This window comes from Euwallacea similis, chromosome 8 (genome assembly GCF_039881205.1).
Source record: "Euwallacea similis isolate ESF13 chromosome 8, ESF131.1, whole genome shotgun sequence".
In the NCBI taxonomy this organism is placed as follows: Eukaryota; Metazoa; Arthropoda; class Insecta; order Coleoptera; family Curculionidae; genus Euwallacea; species Euwallacea similis.
Window position 1 is genome coordinate 3133964 of NC_089616.1, and position 22650 is coordinate 3156613.

Here is a 22650-nt window from a genome sequence, read left to right on the forward strand (position 1 = left end):
CTACTTCTCATATTATTTAAATGTCTTGATTCGAACGCAGCACCTTTCTCGCTTTCCATGGAACTTTCTAGGATTTATAACAAAGAACTATTCTAATAATTTGTAAATATAAATGTGTTTTATTATCAGTAGAACAACAAAAAACATGGATCACAGACAAAATCTGTATCTACACAGAATTAACGCTGTTACTGACAGACATATTCCAATAGAAATATGAAATATGCTTTTTGATGCTGCAATTCAGACAAAGCAGCCAATCCGAATAAACGTAAATTAGTAACAAAAAGAGCGTTCAACACGAAAATGTGTCCAATATCCTTCATTTGCTTTACAACACAAATTTATGATAGAAATAGGTGAAAATAGCACATATTTGAAAACTTATACCCTCAAGAAGGCATACTTACCTGGGTACCTTTAGAATTTAGGCACAGTGGCTGGGCAATTTCGATGTTGTAAAACAAAGCTCGTTTTCATATGGAAAAAGTACGTTTCTAATTAGACCAAAGAAAATCCCTGAGTCTGTTGTATCGCTTGCATCAGTTTGTACCGCAGACGTTCTTTAGTTTTGTACCTGGGCAGGTCCAATAAGTTGAAACAAGTATGGGCGACAGGGAGGAACTTGTCGTCTGTAGTTGGTTGGATCGCGATCTGAAAAAAGATTGGAATTCTTAACAGAAAATTATATGGCGAACAGTAAATTTTATACCAGACGACAAAAATTACGTTTTACTTCTGATGAAGTGTTGAATGCGCCGGTGTAAATCTTTTTAAATTACAACAAAATAGGTATAAACTCTAATGAAATTGTCAAAATAGCGTTTACATTTCGATAGTTGAACTGCGAGGTGTAAATATTCAACTAAATAATAAAAATTATGCCTGCCTTTTGACGAAATAATAAAAGCGCTAGTGTAAATTTTTGAACAAAGCTCAGACAAAACGGTAAAAACACCGCCTAAATTTGTAATTGGATGTTACCTTCATGGCTTTCATTCCCTGAATGGGTATCCTATAAGTTCCTGTCAAAAACATCAAAAATTTTTTCTTATCTTCCAAAGACATCTCATGTAGAACTTCCCAAAAGTATCTAAAACATCATAACCCGGGAATTATAATTCAAATAACCTTTGCAAAGTACCTTATCGTCGGATCAGATGATTTGTATCCGCTTTTGTACTCCGCTACTTCTTCCAAAACGTGCCAATCGTAATCTTCGTTTCCTACTACAATGGACATCAGTTCATGTGCATGGAAAAGCAGCAATACCCTGCCCCCACAAACTTTCATGAAACCATCACGGAAGGCGTTATATTGACATTCCACTGAATATCTGAATATATAATCCAGGTACAAAGAAACGTATTCCTTTCTAAACCAACACAAATTCATGAATATCAATCCAAAAGATCTTAGACTGAATCAGTACTTATTTTCTTGGGTGACCGGAATATTAGATCCATTAGGTTTCAGTTCCATGGTGACCATTTTGCCGTAAAAATCTCTGTTAATATCAAAAAAAAGACCGAAAACATCTTCCAAATCGTCACCGTCGTACTCGAGCACGCTTTTAAGGGAATTTGCCATGGAAGGCGATAAGTCGTTTAAATCTTTCAGCCCTACTGGCTCATGTAGGAGCTTTTTATAAAGGGCGAGCGGAAAAGGGATGTCTATAATCGTGAAGTTATAAATGGCCAGTCCGCAGATCATTCCTGGCAAAATAGTTTTTCCGTAAAAAGGCATTACTCTTTATAAACCTTACCAATAAGAAAATAGACATTAGTCTCCTCTAAGGGACTTTCTGAGAACCAAATTGCCCGGGTTTCCTCATATTCTTTGAACATTCCATACTTCGGATCCAGAATTTCTCTTAATAAAAGCATGAAAAATTCTTTGGTCACACCTCCCGCATCTTCCGCTTCTTCACCACAAAATTTGATCTTGAAAATAATGGTTGAATTTACTTGACCATTTTAGGGTAAATAATAAAATACCTTCAATGGTTTTTTTAAATCATTAGAGCTAACTCTACTGAGTTCCCTTAAAGTGTCTTCCACAATATGCTCTCTTGTAACATTTAGCATTAAAAACTGATTGATTGAAATCCTTCCTGGATTTACCATGGCAGCGACAACTGCCTGGTGAGCAGCGCTTTGCATCGCATTTTGCATCTAAAATGTGGCTGTAAGTATATCCAATGAGGAAAAAGTAAAGCAGCTTACTTGTAACGATTGATCAGTCTCTAGCAACTTTAATTTAGCATGAGTATCAAATAGGAATGGATAGTTACACAAAAAGGGTGTTCGAATCTAAAATATCAGTGTTATAGATATATTCCAATTCTTTCAAGATTCTTACATCACTATCAGTTAGCCACAAAACATAGTCGACTCGAACATCTACATAGTCATGTAGCTCGTGTATTTGGAAAATTTCGTAAGAAACTATCAAACCGTCCACGCTACGATTCAGGTTGCTCAAATACCCCATTAAGTCTAACATTGTCACTAAAGCGGCATCATAGAAGACGGTCTAAAACATTTATATGTTAATTTTCGGTTCAAAGTAACGTTCAAACCTCTTACTCTGCCTTGCGGGATTCTTTGATTCATCAAAATGTAACTGACAACGTTTTTGAAAATATTCACAAGCTTCTCAAAATAATCCGGCTGCATCATAGCCCACCAACCACCTACTACCTTATGTGCCGGTTGCTTTAAATTCAGAACCCCACTGGCGAAGGGTTTTTGTAGTTTCAGGTACTGTTTTGGATTATTGAATTCGTGGTAGAGGGGCAGTATTAGGTATATTCTAAGGGACTCCACGTCAGGGGGGTTTGGAGTTAATTGGTTTAATACGTCTTCGGTTAAACCAGTTAAAATCTGAACCAAGGGTAGGAAAAAACACAGAAAAGCAATTGTCACTATTAGTTTTGACGACACTGCCACTCAGCAACTTACCAAAGTCTGTATTGTCTCATTTTCAATCTTCGCTATAACATCGAACGTTTGCTCGGCTACTTTCACATCAACTCCATGATGTTTACTAGTGCAGTAATAGTGCTTGTCATCTTCCAGTAGAAATGATGCGTTAAGACATGAAAGACTTTTAAAGGCCGTCTCCAGAAAACTGATAACTTCTTGATCCACCTGCCCGTTAAGGGGAATACGCAGCAGAGTTTTAACATAGCTATTGGTAATAGTAAGTATTTGTTTTTGCGGATCGTGATCTCTACAATCATAGGGAGATACTTTACGATCCTGAGGTATAACTGACACAAAACAATGGTCTCCCCCTGAAATAATTTTGGAAAAATGCGACAAATTTTGGCGAAGGAGCGTTTTGTACCAGCAAATATTCGGTGAATGACTAGATTACGATCGTTTTTATTGTCTGGGGGTACAAGACAACTCCCACCAGGCGATATCCATGGGCCTAGAACAGCTTGGGGTGTGCAGGCACTATTAGTTTTCCTCACGCCCAATTGCCCGGATCCCCCGATACCGAAACTGTACACTCTACCCCTGGAAGGCACGAAAGATAGACAATGCTGCCTGCCGCATGCAATTTGGGTGATTGTGGAACCCATTAGTTCTATAACCTGAAATAGTTACTGCATAAAAAAAATCTGGTAATAGTGAAAGGCAATTGATAAACTCACTTGTTTAGGTAAAATTTCATTACTATTATTTCCATGGCCCAACTGACCATACATACCAGCACCACAAGTAAAAACTCCCCCATCTAGTGTCAAGAAAGCAGAGAATTCTTCTCCACATGCTATATATCTAACTCGTAAGTTCCTAAGAGTCCTCAATTGCGTAGGATATATTTTGTTTTGCGTATCATTCAACCCTAATTGTCCTTTAGTGTTTTTACCTATATAATATTTATTATTTGTGTCAAAAGGGGTTTAAGATACGCACCCCACCCATATACAGCTCCAGATTTGGAAAGTGCGAACGTATGATTTGCACCGCACGTTATGAGCACAATGGGAATGCCTCTTAATGAAATTACAGGCTTAGGTACTGTTTCACTGGAGCTGGATACCCCTAAACCAAGTTGACCAAAATTGTTGGCTCCCCATGCTAATATGTCACCATCTAGCAAAGAAAATTGTTTTACCAAAACACAGTCTAAATAGCATGATTTGGAAATGCTGAAGACATAATAATTGTTATTTGAATTGAGCTAATGGTGTGCTAATTTCTGCTGCTAACTTACTATTAGTTAAGGCAATAGTATGTCTTTGACCGCAAGCCAACTGTACAACATGTTGTGAAGCGAGGGTTCTGATGATTTTGGGCACTGGCTGGATATTTTCTCCCAACTGTAAACCCAACTGTCCGTGGAAATCAGAACCCCACGAGAACACCTGACCCCACTGGTTCAAGGCCGCTGAATGGGTTGCCCCACAGGCCACATGTGTGATATTGTAGGCATCCAGGCCAGTTACTAATTCTGATTGTAATAATTGCAGCAGTTAATATTCAGGGTTGATAAAGTGTAATAATTGTTAATAGAAGCAACCAATTGAGGTGGTGTTAGAAAATTTTATGTGAGTTTCTTTGTGATGCACAATTTTTTTAAGTTAAAATATCTGAGGTGTTCCTCATTTTTATATTGAAGTAAGTTCTTCTGAATAAGCTACAAATGAAGTGATTGCTTACTGTTATTATACATAAATTAGTTCCAATCCTCCCCAGTTGATTGAATTATTTCTTAATCCAGTGGTAACCACAAAAGAATACCGAAAAAAAGGGTCAATATCCAAATAATGACAATAGCTGCATTCATCTGAGGCCACAGTTGTGCAAACTGTTACTTCTGCTGTCTACTTGTTTGAAATTTAGAATGAAAGTAATGTCATCTTTCACTTAGATTTATTTAAATGATAGTGTATCAATCAACAGAAATTCTGATGATTGCATAACTATAGGCTCTTCTACTGAACTCAGCTAATATGTGCATGAATTAATTAATTTGCATATAACAATCCAATTACAAATGGAACACAAACATATAGATGGAAGAAAAAAGTAATAACCAACTATTATGCGAAGTGTTTTTAAACCATTAACTATTTAGTGTCTACAAATACATGTAAAGCAAAATTTTACATACTAAACAGAGACATACGTGGCCTTTTTCTAGGCTGGTCATGTCCTAATTGCCCGTAATCATTATTTCCACAAGAATACACCTTTCCTTCATTAGTGAGGAAAAGTGTATGGTTGTCACCTAGAGCACATCCTATTACTTTGCTGGCTAGATACCTGAAAATCACTTCTTTGAATTATTGGAACAACTGGTATGTAGTTAAATTTTGCAATGAGATAATTCTTTCTGTTTCTAACTGACATTATTCTATGTAGGAAAATACACGTATTATTACCAGTCCAACATTCGAGGAGTTAAAATGTGTTCTTCCTCGATACCTCCCAGACCCAGTTCTCCATGAATGGTACTTCCCCAAGCATACATGGTGGATATCACAAAGAATTTAATGCAAAACAGTTAGAGTTTTGATATTTTTTAATCATTATTATCATATATTATCTAAAAAGGAGGACAAACTAATTGAATCTAGAATGTTCCTTGCGTATCTATTTTGCGGGATATAAGATTGTGGGGGCACTGTTTATTGGTACATACCAGTTTGGAGGCCCTATACCTTAATCCAGCTTTGGTAGACGTGTGTGATATTGGGGTAGTTTTTGATTAGTCACTATTGATTTAGTTAATAATTATCATTAAAAAATATATATAAAAATTGTTAATTTTTTTAGGTTTTGCACAGATTTTAACTGACAATTCGAACTTGACAGTTAATACTGATTGGGGATATGTTCCGTATCAAAGTCGCTTGGAGGTAAGAATAAATCGCGTTAAGAGAGTTTCCAGTAGACTATGTAGACAATCCATAATTCATTCCTAAAGCACATTAAATCTTATAAAAGGGCCTCATATTATAAATTTTAAGAATTAATTCAATTTAAATTATGTGGTTTAACATCACAATGCATCTTTTCTAGAGCTTGATCAAATTTTCGTTAGCCCAGTCTCTAAAATTAATGTATCTCTTAAGGTTTGAATTGGAATCACAGAAGGACCATTCAGCCGTCTAGAGCTAGGTTTTGCTGGCAACTAAATCAGCAAGAGATTTTCACTGAGGCATCATATCAATTGTAAGATTTCCGATCAATGCTAGACATAAAACTACTGATAGTAAGTTTGATTTTGCTTAAAATAAAGAGAATCACTAGAGTGATTGAGCTAATAAAGCTTGCGGACCTGTTTTATGCGATTGGGTCTTTCAGGAGTTCTTTAGTGGGGGAGATAATTATTTCAAAGTTAAACTATCTTATGGGGACATAGTTAATCGCCATATAGATTATGCAGCTCTCTACTTGCAGTTGTAAGCGGTCGATGAGGGTGAAATTTAAAAAAGTCATGAGTGACCTAAACGGGTACACAAAACTAATATAGAACCTAAGAAAAAGAGCGATGAGCAAACCACTGGGAACTGCATACAAAACGGATCTGTGGCCGCATCCAGCCCTTCACGTGGTGAAATTTGCAATATCTAAGACACGTCTTCGTTCGGAGGGATGTGCATAGTGATCTCTAGTGATAGACGGCAAAAAAATGTGTGTCTTCATTTTAAGTAGAAATTTCCCTGAGAATAACATTAATTAACGTAGCAAATCTGTCTTGCACATCAGCAAGTGCACGTCATATTGACGTTAACGTGGTAATGTGGTCATATTTAAGTCACATGAAGGTCCATTTCAAGTAATTGATCGAAGGAGATATTTTGGATACTAAGTGTGTAACAGTATGATTGTCCGTTCTCATTTCTAAATACGAGCGACATGCAATATCCCTGTTGCCTGTCCGCCCCTGGGGAAAAAGGGAGAATCGTTGATAGCCAAATGCAAATTGCTCTGTGACGACCGCAAAATGAGCAAGATAGCAAGTGTTTCAAGAGAAGTTGGCTCGACTCTGCTGCCGGCAAACGGCATGCAGAACGTTTCAGATTACGGCGAACTGTCGGCGGATGCGGTGGATGTTCAGAAGGGTTGCAAAGCGCGAGCTTCGGCGGAGGGCGCGAAAGCACGTTTGGGCGGCACGTGACTTTTTACCGCCAAATAAGCAAAGTTTCGAATTTTTACTATGAGAGAAAAACATCACTAAGTTATGAACTAATTTAGTTATGAGCCGATCAGTAAGGTCTGAATATCTTGACGTATTACAGTGGTGAACTGTAAAATGGGGCGAATAGCGAAGCCGTGTATGTTGGTTTTTTTCGTGTTCTTGGGTGGATGTCAAGCGATTTTGAATGGGGGTAAGTTTTTGTTAAGGTCGCTCTAAGTGTTTGAGGGATTTTTCATATTTGTTAAATTTTTGAAGTATAATATATTAGTTTCGATTATAAATCTATCAAGCTTGCATACGATTTCAGCTAATTTTGCTTCAAAAAGACCATACAGAAATCAAGTCATACTTAGCTCTAACCGTTCTAGAAATTTCTAAAATTTTTAAATCGTATTTATACGCAATAATAAAGTCATCGAATTTGTTTTGAATTGGAATTAACTAATTTCACCTATAAAAAGAATGCAAATCAAAATATTTCAACAAAATATTTTAAATTAAACGTGTTATTTTCAAAGGTAAATCCATCGAGTTTCAGTCACTTCTTCAAACGCACGATGTAAATGTCACGTCAAATTTAGCTCTAATCGTTTTAGAGATCCTTGCGAAGTTTCGAAATTATCAAACTGTGTTGAATTTTTAAAGATACACCTGAAAGCTTATACTTAATTTCAGCTAATTTTTTTTAAAAACGCAATCCTAATGCTAAGTCGAATTTAGTTCTGGTCATTTTGTAGATCAATCCAAATACTGCGTACCTCTACACTGAACATTTGTTAGACTTGCAAGGAACTATAAAATTTGGAGATAGAATTGAACTTAAAACTATAAATTTCTTTAACCTTTAATTTGCGTTTGCTGGGGCCAAAATAATAGGCTCCACAAATGGATTACATTTCTTATTTGTTAAGCTCAATGGAACAGTCCTTCGGGGTATAAAAGTAATTTAAATTTTTACGATCAAACTTTCGTGGCCCCATTCAAGTTGAGGAGGAGTTATTTCAACTTTTTTATATACAGGAATAAAAACGTATATGTGTACCTTGTGAGAACGAAATTTAGGTCTCAGTTAAACATAACTGCCGAAAGAAATATGTATAATTATGCATATAAATTAATGTCACTCTTAATTCAATCAAATTTATACATATAAATATTATTTCTGAAGCTGATGGATGAGGATTCGACGATTTCCTGCCAAAACTCGACACAATTTCACTAACCGAATCCTCAAATTTATCTTAGTGTTGTAATCATGAAAAGCTTATGACTCTTTTCCCACTGACCCAGCTTCAGCTCTGTGTGATCACCCAACAATAAAATGATTCTGAGGGTAAATAGTACCATCTTGAGATTTAGAGGAGTAAAACCCACTGATATTACAGCAGCCAAATTGCATCTAAGCTAGAACAATCCTCCCCATTAAGCAGAAGTTTCTCCCCTTTATACTCGGATAGCTTTTTATCGACTTGATTGACGACCAATTCGAACCTCCATCTTTAACCATTCTCCTTTTTCTCAAACTACGTCAATGGGAGCGTTAACGACGGCTCAATAAAACGATAATATCTATGTTTTCCCTGAAACGGATTAAACGATATGCGTCGATGGCATTTATAGGCGTCTCCATTCCCCATTTTACTATAAATCTGAAAGTCATTAATTATCCACTAGTGACGGCTATCTGAAAGGGCAATTGCCTGACTGGCATTAAAGAAATAGATCCAGTACATTAACAGATATTTTGTCCCCCATGGAAAGATTGCATTACTATAGTGCAATAAAAGGGGAGTCACGCTTGAAATATTGCTTAATAACTGATATGGGACTATATGGAAAGTTGTTGACATTATTTTTGTTTTAAAAGAATGCCCCTATTAGGTTATATTACTTTCTCTGGCTTTATCAACACGCAATTAGAAAGTGATCTGTTTTATGGTTTATCAAGCATTGTACTAAGTAAAACTTAGCTTGAGTTAGACACGGAAAAAAGCTCCGATACTTTCGAAAACGTCGATGACGTAAACGAGTTTCGGATATAACTTAAAAATAAAAATAAAAAAGCTCTTGCTTAACAAGCTTTAAACGCCATCTCCAACGTCCTGACGGGTACTTGTAGGGGAAATTGGAAAATCGGTGCCAGATATTCTAAAAAGCCTCGGATACAGTCTGTTATTGACATGCAAACTAATTATCGTTCCAGTATAATCTGGGGCGTTTCCATCTTGGAGTTTGTTGTTCAAAGCGAGAAAAATAAATATAAAACGTTTAAGAGGAAAACTAATATTTATGCTACCGGATTCTAATTTTTGTATTCTTGTTTTTGGGTATTAATTAATTTAGTAATTTAGAATCTAGGTATAACCTTTTATATGGCATGAAGGGCTATAATATCTCTCACTTCCAGCAGCAATAAATAGATGGGCATAGTCGAATCCATTGCCTCCTGCACGCGTCAATAACTCAACTTCAAACCAACATGTAGCTCGGCCTTGTCAGACATTAATGAGCTAATTAATCTCGTTCTGTTTGCAGATGATGTCATACATACATGCTTGATTAATACGAACAAATATCGATGTGATTCAATTTTCAAGTATAGTGTAGCAGCTCTACATATGGCTACAAGAACTTGTTTCAATATATGAAAAAATGTAACGATCGGTTAAATCAAGATGGAACAAAATTAAATAATGTATAAATTATGGCCTTTAGGGCTATTTCAAACAAACCATTCTGGAAAACCCAATTATAGGCTAATTATGTTAGGCCATGAAACCTGAATTATTCAAACATACCTCTATGCATATTTCATGAGTTTGTTGCGGGGTTAACTTAACCGTATTTACATTATCTCCCCAATATCAGTGCTCTTTCTGAATTTTTGTCAAATTTCAGAATTTTCAGCAAAGATATATTTTTTTTTTACTGTCTTTCCAGAAGCTAATCACTGGGCTACTGTATCCGGGCTAGCTTTAAATTACTTCGTTTTGTGACAAAAGCAGTTTAGTTATACTTTGTATCTAACCTCGTGCGATAGACAATGATAGCTATATGATCCAGAACAGTTGTAAGTGCAACATTGGCAGTGGTGGGAATTACGAATTTTGACAAACAAAACAACTTAATTGAATTATAATAATGGATGGCGGTCATGTGCTTTATGGTAAATAGTAAATGCGTTACGTTTTCAGATCACCGAGTTTTATTTTAAAGTCACACGAGTTTTTTTTTTGAAGAATCTCACGTTGTACCGATCTCTGACAGTGTTTCTGTCTCTTTGTAAAAATAAACGATTTCCTCCACATAAGCGTAAGCAAAATTGAACAAATCACTCTAAACATGTATCATCAATTTCTTATAGGGGAAAATAATGTCTCGTCGAACATATTTGTCAGTCATGGTCGAGATAAAATCAGCCCCAAAGTTGCGTTGTCAAGATCTCCCTCTGGACCGAAAACTTTGTTTTATGACCGGCAATTATTCGATTTTCCCTTCGTAGAACGTCGGCAAAGATTTTATTGTTTGACATTCATGGTTGGTGAATTTTATCGTCCCAGCAATTTTCTAGCATCATAACGGAGATGTTACAGTTTCCTGGCTCTATTTATGTTCCCAAGTTACGCTCGTTCCCTGCCATGACTGTCTTTTTGTATATAACTCGGCAGAAGTTTTGCTAAAGTTAAAGTGCAATATTGGGGTTTTAAGCAAATTGTTGCTTTAGAGCTGGAATTTGATTCAACTCTGTTTCTCAAATAAAAGTAAACTGCTTCTGGAAACATGTAATTCAACTTTCCATGAACATGGCACCCAGCATTGTACACTTGCCAATCCACTCTAGTTTCCCCCATGTTACTCAATAATTCAATGTACAATGGAGCATGCTCTTCACGTTTTGTATTCTAATCTAAGATGCGAACAATAGGGAAAAAGTATGCAATTAAATTTAACAAGTGCCTTATAGCGGAGGCAGTCATCAAATCCAGAATAATTTATTTGATGTAGAGATTTTTATGGAATCAAATCGTATTTTTCAAATAGGAACAATTCAATATAGATTCAATATAGGAACTTAAATTGGCGATTTGATACAGTTAAAAGGGAGGTTTAGAGATCAAATAGCAGTTCAGTCATTAGAAATGATGTTTGCTTTGTGGGGCTGCATTTCTGTGTGTGTAGATTTGTCTCCCTTTGAGGCATCTGAACTTTCAAGTCGATATTATAACTCAAAGAGGATATTTCAAATGGCAAAAAACTCTATGTTTTCTTATTGTTTTAGGTGCCATTGTCTCCAACCATCAAGTGCCGCGTTTCGTGTCCAGAGGAAACACTTTCAAAGTGGTCACCGGGGACACAGTGGTCCTGCCGTGCGAGATTCACAATCTTGGTGAGTATGATGTACATTTTCGTGTGAAGCATTGTATGAGGCATTTTAGTAAGGCAGGAGCTAATGCATATTATTAGAGCTCTTAACTTAACAAAGCTTTGATGTTAAAGAGCACACCCGCTATTCCATTATGTGGGAAGTATACCTGATGATAGTTTATATGCTTGTAGAGAATAGAGGTCGTAGTATGCTCTTATGCAGCTCTTTCAATTAATTTCTTCCCGCTCAGAGGTCGATTTTAAAGTGATTTATCATGATTTGCCATTTTTTGCAGCGACGGGAAATTTTAGTAGCCACCGCGTCTAGTAAATTGCTTTTAAGACCCTCCGGTGGGTTTTGCGATGTCAGTTACAAATGGCTACTTCTATAACCACGATAAATCATAGACACTATTTAACGGCAACATTCAAGAACAAGAAACTTTACAATCAATCATATTAGCGGCAACTGAACTGTTTATTTCTGGGTGTCGGGCTCTGAATAAATCAAAGTGCCAAATTCGATTTATGAAACTGTGCTCTGCAGGGGCCCAGTGGTTTTCAAGGAGTGCAGTTTGTTTTCCGCCCAAGAAAACTGTATTTTCTTGCCATTTTTAGTAGGTTATGTCTGGATTTGATTTATAACGAAACCGCGTGTTACGGAATCCGAGATATTCCTTCGCAACTTTTTGCTACAGAATTAGGGATGTTGAAAGAGAGCTTAAGAATTACAAATAAGAAACCGAGGGGCAATTTAAGCGAAATCTGAGGGAGAAAAATTAAGAAAGCTCTTAATTCTGGAGAAGAAATCGTTTAGCTGGACAACCCCGTTTTGGGGCTATAAATTTTCGAGATATCGATAGTTAAACGTTGAAACTTCCCGCAGCCTGTAGGGAGCAAATGTCGATAACTCATTAATTTATGAATCAATTAGGACCCCTCGAACCAATTTTGGAAAATGTTAAATTTCGCTTTTGCCTTAAACTGACCTTTTCCAAGGTCTTTGGCCCTTAAATGAGAGTAACTTAGAGATTTTCATCGCTTCCATAATAGAAACGAACCGAAAACGAACTAATTATTGCAATTCATAAATCTCATGTTTAATCAAAGTTTCCGTATGGAGCGAGCAAAATAGATATGACTTCCGAGCAGAGAAACTAAACTTTGCATCGGAGGTCTGGTAAAATCGGAAGATATAAATCACCCAGAGATAATAAATTATGGTTTACCATAAATTTCAGGCGAGGAATTACGGTTGTTGGTTTTGAGAGGTGACAAAAATATGTGTGTCCATAAAATTCCACCACTTATATCTAACAAAATCAAATTTCCATAAAATATTACCTTGAAAGTCAGTACTAAAGCGTCACCAAAAGGTTTTATTTATTGCTCCATCCTCACAAATTCATTAATTCGAATGTGGCTGAATCAAATAGATGAATGCCAAATTGAACCAATATGTCAGATTTGTAATACATGTATTTGACGACGATATAAATTAGCGATATATTAATAATAGTAAAATTCAATTTCCAATATTTATGTATCAATTTGTTCCAATGCATGGCTTAAATTTCGTATTGGTAGTGAAGAAGAGTTTAATGTTACATTTTATAGAGGGAAGGTGGGCGTTATATACTGCGTGACACAGAAAAGAGCACACCCCGTAAGAATGGTTTGATTTACATGACTTTTGGTATGCATGTTTCTTCTACTAACACAAACATATCGTTAAAAAATTAGACAAATTCGATAGTTAAAATTTAAAAAAAAACATAGTAATATGTCGGCTATCCACGTTGTCTTATGTACTCCAGGATATGTCTACACCTCGATTCAATGAGATGATTGATGCCCTCTTGACGGATCTCATTCCGGGCTACCTGTACGGCATTAAAGAGCGCCGTTAGGGTTTGTGAGGAATGGGGTAAATTTTGTAACTTTCTATCCACAATTTGATTGGTTCGATTGGTGACAGGTCTAGTCTTTAGGGTAGCCAAGGTAATAAATTCTTTTATTTTGGTTGGAAGAAATCCATAATAACCCGAACTACAAGTGGTCATATATTATCTCGTTGAAAAATTGGATTGCGGAGTGTTTTGAAATAGGACAGAAGTTGCTGCTCTGAGACTTCCTGGATGCATCTTGGAGCGGTCACATTGCCGCTGATGAAAACCAAAGGTGACCTGCTACCACAAACTATAGCAACCCACATTATTAGCTTTACAACCTGGTGCACATGCCTCTGAACTGAAAATTAAATATTCCGTCTTTCATCCTGTCGCCTTCTCATTTTTCCCCGACCACCATGCATACCCAGACAAAATCTGAATTCGCTGCTGACGACTGCAGTATCCCATCCAGGGCTCATTGCACTCGTTCTCTGCACCATTGCAATCATTTTTATTGATAAATAATGGTAAGAGGTAGCGCAAGATTGGATAAATGGTTCATATCCCCCAATAGGCCGTCCATGCCATCGACGAGATAAACCTGTCTCTTAAGATCAAAAGTCTAATGCGGAATTTTTGGGTTCTGTAGTTCTTCGACACCTTCCTGAACTTTTTTTTCTTTGTGACTGGCCGACCTAGAACCATACCCGACAACAACAGTACCACTTCGGTTCAACCTAATGATCATTTTTCTAAACGACAAATCAGCCTCTCATAAGTCTACTATGCGACCTTTTTCAAGGTTGATTTGTTGTTGCCTTTTTATAGTTAAAAAATACCTAAAATTCCTGATAACGCAAAAATAAATGCGAGAATATGATGGAAAAACTAATGAACCATTTTTACCGGGTGTTCTCTTTTCTACGTCAAGCAGTGTGTAAACTCCTTCTAATAAATATTTTACACAATATTCCATAACTAAGCATATCCTGGAAAAGGTCAGTAAACAATCTACTCCAATTAAAATAACTTATATTTACCAAAGATTGTGTTCGCTAGTGGTATACATATATTCCTTCTTCACTATTTTATTAAATTCTTGAACGTTATCCAGACATGGAATCCCTGGAAGTTGTTTCGATCCAGAGTTTGAATTAGATTTGTATGCTAGTTTGCATTCAAAGTGAGATAGGTGTCGGGATTTATGATTTCTCTTCGGAATTTCGTGGCATCTGAGACAGATTTAAACATATGTATGAGTGTATAGGTATAGATTAGAGTATATGAAAAATTATGATATTGGAGAAAAATTCCTGTTATCTGCAGAACTTGCTTCAACACGTAAATAACCATACAACTTAATTTCTCAGGGATGTAGTCAAGCGCTAAAGATGGAAATGCGATTTTTCACGGTAAACTTACTTTGCATCGGAAATTTTCTGCCACGTTTAACCTGAATCCCCGGAAAAAGAGACTGAAATAAACCCCCTTATTGATGTCATCGGAGTAGAAATTCCATCATAGAAAATTGCAATAGTCAAAAATTTACAATAACAGTTACTAAAAAATGCCATCTATCCTAGAGTGGTGATTTGTCTCTAAAAGAATCGCTGAGGGAAAAGATAGAGCCGCAACGATAAAAATAAAATTCCTAGCAACTGCAATAATCTAAATCTATAAAGAGCCTTTTTGGGGATATTAAAGGTGTACGTTCTATAGGGCATAAAAGATATTGTTACCTTCTTTCATATTCCTGGCATGCCGCCAAGTTGAGTTCGAGGTAAATTTGCATATGAATATGTGCGATTTTGTTATTGCTATATCGCTTTCGAAATAGAATTCATAACTTAAAAGTGCAGTTAAAAAATGTATCATCATTAAACTCAATTTAGGTTTAGTAAATTTCCATCAAGGATTTCAGCTGTAATCAAAGTAAAAGCCGCTTTAAAGCCAGTCCAAAAAAGCTTTTCATTTTGCTTGTAATTCGATCACTTTTAGTTCAGAATTAAATAACAGCATACATATAGAAATTGTTCATATGAAAATATCAATTCTTCCACAATCAATTCTATTCTCATAACATGAAAATGAGATGATCTAGATATCATCTGTGGGCTCCCATTTAGGGTCTTACAGACGCCGGTTCTTGAGAGGGGTAAGGGATCGTCGAATTACACCCCTGCGAATTGTCAAAGGGTATATGCACTTGTGCGGTTTACAACTGTTACAAATTTGCATTATGTTGGTGGATAAGAGTTTAATCAGGATGTATTGAATAGAGTCAGTTTAAATTTCAGTTGAAAGTCTGGCAGTTAAATGATATGATTATGTGTTCTGTGCAATTTGTTATGAAAGATCATTCTATAGAACGCGAACAAATTTTATGTTCTTTTGATTCATGTGGGGTTTGACCTGGATTTTTCAAATTATATAATTATTTTATTCTATTTATTCTATATATAGTACTTTATAGTTCAAATTATCTATACAGCATCCAGTATACCAATCAGTGGCATATTAAGCGTGTTAAAATTCGGCAATTTTTTGTCTTTAGTTTGTTGGTTGTGATGTATAACATATCATTAATTCTTTCAGTTATAAGGGGCTATTGACGGACGATGTTAGATCCAATAAAGAGACCAACGAGAGATTTGGAGTCATAAATTAATTGCCGGGAAAGACATTTGCTTTGATATTCCTTGGCTTATCACATGAAATAGATATGCAATAAATATATCTCAAGGATACGTCTATTCGACATACGAAAGAATGTCTTACGTTCAACTCTCCAGAACGATTTAGAACCCGTCTCATTTAAAACTTTCCCCGTTTTAAATCCGGAAGTTGGCTTTTGCCTGGAAAACTTAGAAAATACAAATTGTTGGAGAACCTAGGAATTTAATTTAAAAGCGGTTTTTTCCCGAGCTATAACATTTAAAGCCAGCAGGGGCGGGTTTATACAGTAATAGATGGTCTTGTGCAAGAAACGCCATAAATCATATGTATACATGTGGTTTTTCGCTAAAGCCGAACGGTGGAGACCTAAGGGGGACCATTTAGTAAAAAAAGGTTGATTAATGGTCAGAAAGAGCCAGGCTTTTTGTGTATGTTTTTAGTAAATTAACGACACCAAACCTTCAGTGCTTCAATATCATCTTCTGTCGTGCTAGATGCCTAAAGCAAATTGAATCTACCTCTGATTCAATTGCACCTTAAAAATGAGAATGGACGTGGATGGTTATGTAACCCTAATTTAGGGCAGCTTTAATCTTCAGTTCTATTTTGCATTGGCCCTTTACAAAATTAGTTCGATCGGTTCCACTCGCTTTTGACTCGCATCGGTGACTTAATCCGATTATAAAACGCTGATTCTCGCAATAATTGGATATAGAGACAGGTTGTTTTATTGAATCTTCGCATACTGCCTATATATTGTGTATACATACATACATACATACATACATACATACATACATACATACATACATACATACATATATATATATATATATATATATATACATACTATGTATTATATACCATCATACCAAACATTGTCTATTTGCTATATTTTATGTAAAGCCAGTGCATTAATGCATTAACAACAAATTACATATAACATTTTGGAATTTGCAAGACCAGCACGTATCGTTTAACGCCATTTTAGTTTCATCGATTGCATAAACCGCAATTCGGGTATTTGGAATAGTAAATTGGATTAGGGTGTGGAAAGCTTAGTCAGATAATACTGATAAATGGTTAGAATTAATATGATCGATACTAGAATACATCTAATATAAACGTGTTAAAGTTGTTAGATTGTTTAATGAATTCATTGAAATTAACAATAAACGATTATAGCTACTACTATTTTTCTTTAAAAAACCTTGGTACCAAAATATATCAAATTCTTTGTAGGATTGAGAAACAAGATCATTTTTACGAATCACAGTACACTGTTGGTCAATTTATTTGATTTCAAGGAAATTATTTTCTTTGGTAAAGTTACCAGGTTTTGACATATTGACCGTTAGGCTTGATTTTTCAGACTCCTGATAGCTTTGCCAGTAAAATAATCTCCATGTAAATTGAGAATTTCATCAATGCTCCGCATGATTTTTCCCGAGCACTCAGATATCAGTATTCATAAGAATCCGAGCAATTGTGATGCGCGATTAGTGAGCATTCAGAATAACAGTTTGAGGGTTGTGAATAATAAAGACTGCTGTTCTAATGTAATTCATATAAGCCATTTTTTAGTTAATTTTTTAGTTGAAATAATCTTTTTAGGGATTTTCGTTTCACCACACTTTCAAAATGAAAAAAAAAAGGTACTAATTTGACTCCGTCTCTTAGAAACAGAGACAAACTTATTCTGTCCTGTAGTCTTTTCTGTAATTCAAACTGACTTTCGCAGCAGCCCCATTTGATTTTGAGAGTAAAGCGTTGATATTTTGGGTACTCAAAGAGCAATTGCATTGAAAATACATTTAAAATGAATCGTCTCGATAACATCTATCCGCTTGCACTGGGCGAATTGCTCTGTCTCTTATAGTTCCTAAGATATGGACTAACATTAATACTGATTTTCTCGTTTTTGAAAGCCCCTTGAAATATAGGTTCTTCAAGCTGCATTTTTAAGGTTCCAGAGCTTCTATCGATTAGAGCAATAAATATCGCCTTAAAATTTTTCTGGGGAAAGGCATAGAAGCAATAATTCTAAAAAAATTAATATATTTACTTGAGACTCTTTAATAATAGAAAATCGATTTAGAAAAGGTATTAAAAACAGGAAGAATGAGTAACTTTAACAATATTTTAAATAATCACATCTCGACCTCACACATATCTTAAAAAACAACAAGCAATAGCAAATACAAAAATATTAGTAAAGCATTGAACTGATGCTACAAACCCCAAACCATTACAAATTCCTAATGAAATTCAAAGCACATCCCTTAGTAAAATCCCTCATGTTCCTACTTTCAATTTATCTTTGTTGGCAAACTGATATAACAAGCTTTCCGGATTAACCGCCTCAATTGTATGAGATCTAATTGGTGAAAGTTTTATCGCATTCCCCGCTCTTTGATAAATAGAGCGAAATGGCAGATTGCAACTGTGGTTTAGAAGCTCCACCTCAGTTTTAAATACCCACTGTGCTATATACGTTCGTTTTGCGATAACTAAACACAGCTTGCAGTTTCGGTTTAATTAAACCGACTAGTTAAATGAATTAAATTAACTTTTGGTAAATTGAAATTGTATGCTGAAACGTTCTCTTAAGCGCATGTTTCTCTTTTGAAAAGAATTTGTTATAAAAATTCTTGGCAAATGAGAAAAATATTAAGTACTAAATTTTATTTTCGTTACGAAATGAGCTGAAATGGACGATCAAAAATTAAATGTAAAATCGACAATAATTATAAATAGCATACGGTAAAATAGTAAAAAAATGCTAATTGACCCACGATCAAAAACGCACTATTTTCGATATACACGGTGACAAAGTTTCACATTTCGTTCATTCCATTTGGGAATAGCGCGTAACACACAACCAATAAGGAGCGAATATGAGAAACTCTCTGTATTTTCTGTTAATGGGAAAAAACCGCACAACATGATGCACTATATGCAGAATACCCTTTCAGATTACACATACATCATAAGTAAACGTCCAAGGCGTTATTTGCATTTAAGCTTATCTAGATATAGGGGATGTTTAGCCGTAGAGCCAGGATCGATATGTGCGAATTAATATAGAAAAATGCAGGAACTAGTAGAGCGGGATCCTATCGACTGCTCGCTGCAACTTGCTATATACATAAGTGTAAATATTTAAGGCAATATTTTACAGAAAAGTCCCTGTAAGCGTAAAAGTAATAAAAGCCAACTGTGCCAGAACGGCTTCTGCAAAAAAGCAATATTTATAGCATATTTTTTGGTTTCCTCGTTCACGTATGAATACAATGGCACGAATACAAACGCTCTGCGTAATGAATAGCGCAATCCTAAAAATTAATTAAATTGTGTTTGTATGCGGAGCTCCAGGTATGAGTTGTGTTCGGAGTGAAATAGGGCCGGTTTTTTATGAATAAGTGACGAGTCTGCCATTTGTTAAATCCGTAGGAAAAAGTTCACTTTTAAATGGATGGCGGGCAGGAATTTTGCAAACGAAATTTACGATCAATATGAATAATATATTTCATAATGAGTCATTGCAGTAAAATGATGTGAACGTTCCCGAATTGCGCCCCTAATGCAAATCTAAATCGAACTTAACCAATTTCGCCGTAAGCGTACCACGGTTTACATTGTTCGAATAACGCAAAAGCCCCATATCTGAATCAGCATTCATGAAATTAGCGTAACTTCAGAAACTTTTTAATTAAAAATGCCATATTTCCTATTCGTACTACAGTTTTCCGTAACGATGCAAACTTAGCTCAAAAATTGTATAAGTACTGAAAAGCAGTGCTTGTGTCTTTGCTTTTGTTACACGAATTCACTGTGGTTTTTAATGAGCAGCAAAATGACTTATTTTCGCTGCTCATTACTGCAGGATATTTGTTAAGTAGGGGAAAATAAAATTACCTCCCAAGTGTACAATTAAGTGGTACCAATTTTGTGTTTGTTATTCAGGCATATAAGTTTAAGGAAGTTAGTGTACTAGAAAAATAGTTTTAAAGAAAGACCAGCTGGTTAAGAAATGTGCCTTCAAAACTTGTTCTGTAATACATGATAGATAAATAAATACATAACGAAATATGAATTATGTACGAAGTGGGTCATAAGTGGAATGTGCAAAAATATGCATGGTGTCTAATGAAGATCTTCTTGACACAGTTTTTTGCTTAAACATTACAAAAACGGGATGTTGTCTATACTATATCTAAATAATAAAGAAATTAGTGATCATGATAGGTCATGCAAAAAAATATTTATACGTAAACACACTTTCCCATTACAGTGAGTCAAAGCTGTGGTTGAATTGTAAAAGGTCAAATAAATTAAACTTCGAAACTTTTGTTCGCATTTTTTTTACAAATGGAAGATCTATCAAATGGGAATTAAGTTGTTGTTTCTAGAATACTCTCTATCAATCTACTCATTTAACTTGATCAGAATCACTGGTATCTGATTTAGAAATATCGTTGAGAGTATCGCTGCTACTAACATTGTTACCTTGGATAATTAAGAGCTCTGTTACTGTGTCAATGAAATTATCCAGGCTTCACATTTGTTCGTCTTCTTTCAACACATGTTTAATTACATTTTGCCATGACAAAGGCGTAACTTCCTTTCAAGCATTGTCGAATAAATGTTCGTGCCACGTAACTTTTTCACTTGAGCCGAAATTAGTTCAATTGAATTTAGTTCGCAGTGATAAGGTGGTAATCGTAAAACAGTAATATCGCGATTTCGGGCTAATTCATCTACAACATAACTTCTATGTATTATGTGGTTTATGTTGTCGTATTACTGTCATATGTTCTGTTTTAACTGCATTTGTATGGAACGGAATTCTTTTTTTCTCGTAACCATTGTTGCATGTCGTATTTCTGACTGGACCTGGTGGGGACTCTTTCACTGTGACGACAACGATAGAGCGCATTATCCATGACAACAACCGAATTGGCATTAACTCGTTGAAGCACAAAATCAAACCATTGCCCAATACGTGTAGAATTAATTTCCTCGCAATAATCTCCCATTGTTTTTGAGGTAAAAATTAATCGTCCATTTTCCATAAACCCAGTATTATTTCTTATAATGGTGATTATAAATCTCACCCCCTTTGCCTGAAGGAAGCTTTATGCCTGTCCTTCCAATGTTGCTTGTCTGCTGCTAGTCACAGTTGTGTCCGGCCATACTTTTTGCACGGTGTGGCTTGCATTTAGTCATATTTCAAGGTAATATATTTTTCTATCTTCGGAGCGGAGCTATCTCATTCTTCGAAGGTTTATATAATGTTAGATAACTATTTCCGGCTTCTCTATTAATGTCGATTTTTATTACCATATATTTAGCAAAGAAAAAGCCAAGTAGTTATAGTTCTTTAGATAGAGTCTCTTTGCATATTTGCGGTGAATTGTTTCCAATGCTGGAATTTCATTAGCAATATAAAATGTATGCACAGCACATTTTAAAACTCTTTTGATATAACCATTAAGTTTTATCAGTTTTCTTCCTCGCAAACTGGTTTTTATAGAATTTATCTTCGCTTCTTTTCTACGATCAAAAACAACTCTGTAAATGCTGGATGATGATATCCTCATCATACTTTCGTAGCAGCTAATACATTTCGTCTGTGAAAACGTTCTTTGTAAGTAACTAAAAATTGTAAAAACTATTTCCTTAGCGTCTTTTGTCAGCGGAAACTTTTTACTTTTCCAGCTACTTTCATCAGATACAATTTTTTAATTTCAGGAATATCTTAAGTTTCTATTTTACTACAAGCTTTTAAACGTTCAAAAATAATATCAACAACCCTACTCGCAAATACTACCTGTATAAAATTGTGTATTTTAGTAAGAAACAAATTTATTAAGGTATTTAATAAAAAACTGTATAAGAAAGGCATTGTATTGAAATTGTAAGTCAATCTGAAAGATTTAAAAATGTGTACTATTGTGAACCACTGTAGCTTTTATCGGCTGGCATAGATATGTTTTGCTGCTTTGAATTCGTAGTTTTTGTGTGATTTATCGTGATGACTAATTTTTTCATTATTTAGATATAGTATAGTTATAAAATTTGCTTCCTTTGAACGGTTTTTTAAGCGTTAGTAGAATATCAGACCTTTTAGAGTATTAAAACATCAGTCTACGAATAGAAGATAATTAATTTCTGCGTCTCCGCTTATGGACATTTTCATGAAACTTTGTTGAAATGCTTAAGAACATACTGTGACGTAAAACTTACCAGAGGTCACGTCGAAAGACTCTAAATTCTACGCAGTCGCAGTCTTATGTTTCTGGAACATTTCCACCAAATTACACATATATAAAATCAGCAAAGCACGCCAGAAATACGACACAAATATACCAGGATTTTAGCGGAAAACACTCGTAACAGTTTATTCTTCCGTATTTTCATCCATACAAGGAATTTTCGTGGTTCTGGAACTGGAATTTTACCCAAAAAATTCGGATAAAAACTTATAAACGTTAGAAGCGTTAACGATGATTCATCGCATTAAAAATGGCCGACAAAATAAGTGAATTTA

The 22650-nt window shown here is 35.3% G+C and overlaps 2 protein-coding genes across 4 annotated transcripts in view; one reads left to right on the plus strand and one right to left on the minus strand.

Moving 5' to 3' along the window:
* Positions 1-96: 96 nt before the first annotated feature.
* On the minus strand, positions 97-5806 carry Herc4 (HECT and RLD domain containing E3 ubiquitin ligase 4). 2 transcript variants are annotated; one of them, XM_066392353.1, is made up of 17 exons: positions 5662-5806; positions 5402-5565; positions 5146-5282; positions 4231-4467; positions 3930-4109; positions 3665-3882; positions 3352-3604; positions 2964-3298; positions 2589-2885; positions 2362-2535; positions 2226-2312; positions 1998-2174; positions 1766-1943; positions 1433-1715; positions 1145-1375; positions 985-1093; positions 97-654 (listed from the first exon to the last, which is right to left on the minus strand). In XM_066392353.1, the coding sequence occupies exons 2-17, from the start codon at positions 5488-5490 to the stop codon at positions 502-504; spliced, it is 3138 nt and encodes a 1045-aa protein (XP_066248450.1). In that variant the 5' UTR covers positions 5491-5565; positions 5662-5806; the 3' UTR covers positions 97-501. The 2 variants fall into 2 exon arrangements, with proteins under 2 accessions (XP_066248450.1, XP_066248449.1); XM_066392352.1 differs by having other exon boundaries at positions 5131-5282.
* A 1189-nt stretch (positions 5807-6995) lies between these two features.
* Positions 6996-22650, plus strand: part of LOC136410286 (lachesin-like) — a 49262-nt gene continuing 33607 nt past the window's right edge. The window contains exons 1-3 of one of the 2 annotated variants that reach the window (XM_066392368.1): positions 6996-7161; positions 7221-7354; positions 11444-11551. In XM_066392368.1, coding sequence (XP_066248465.1) covers positions 7279-7354; positions 11444-11551 — 184 coding nt within the window. In that variant the 5' untranslated portion in view covers positions 6996-7161; positions 7221-7278. Of the gene's footprint in view, positions 7355-11443; positions 11552-22650 lie in introns of both variants that reach the window. The other variant, XM_066392367.1, reaches the window with a different exon arrangement.

Coding starts and splice junctions, on each gene's coding strand:
- Herc4 (XM_066392352.1), bottom strand. CDS start 5,490: ATGTATGCTTGGGGAAGTACCATTCATGGAGAACTGGGTCTGGGAGGT. Junction 2,886..2,963: donor ATGAGACAATACAGACTTTG/GTAAGTTGCTGA, acceptor CCCTTGGTTCAG/ATTTTAACTGGTTTAACCGA. Junction 655..984: donor AGGGAATGAAAGCCATGAAG/GTAACATCCAAT, acceptor ATCTTTTTTCAG/ATCGCGATCCAACCAACTAC.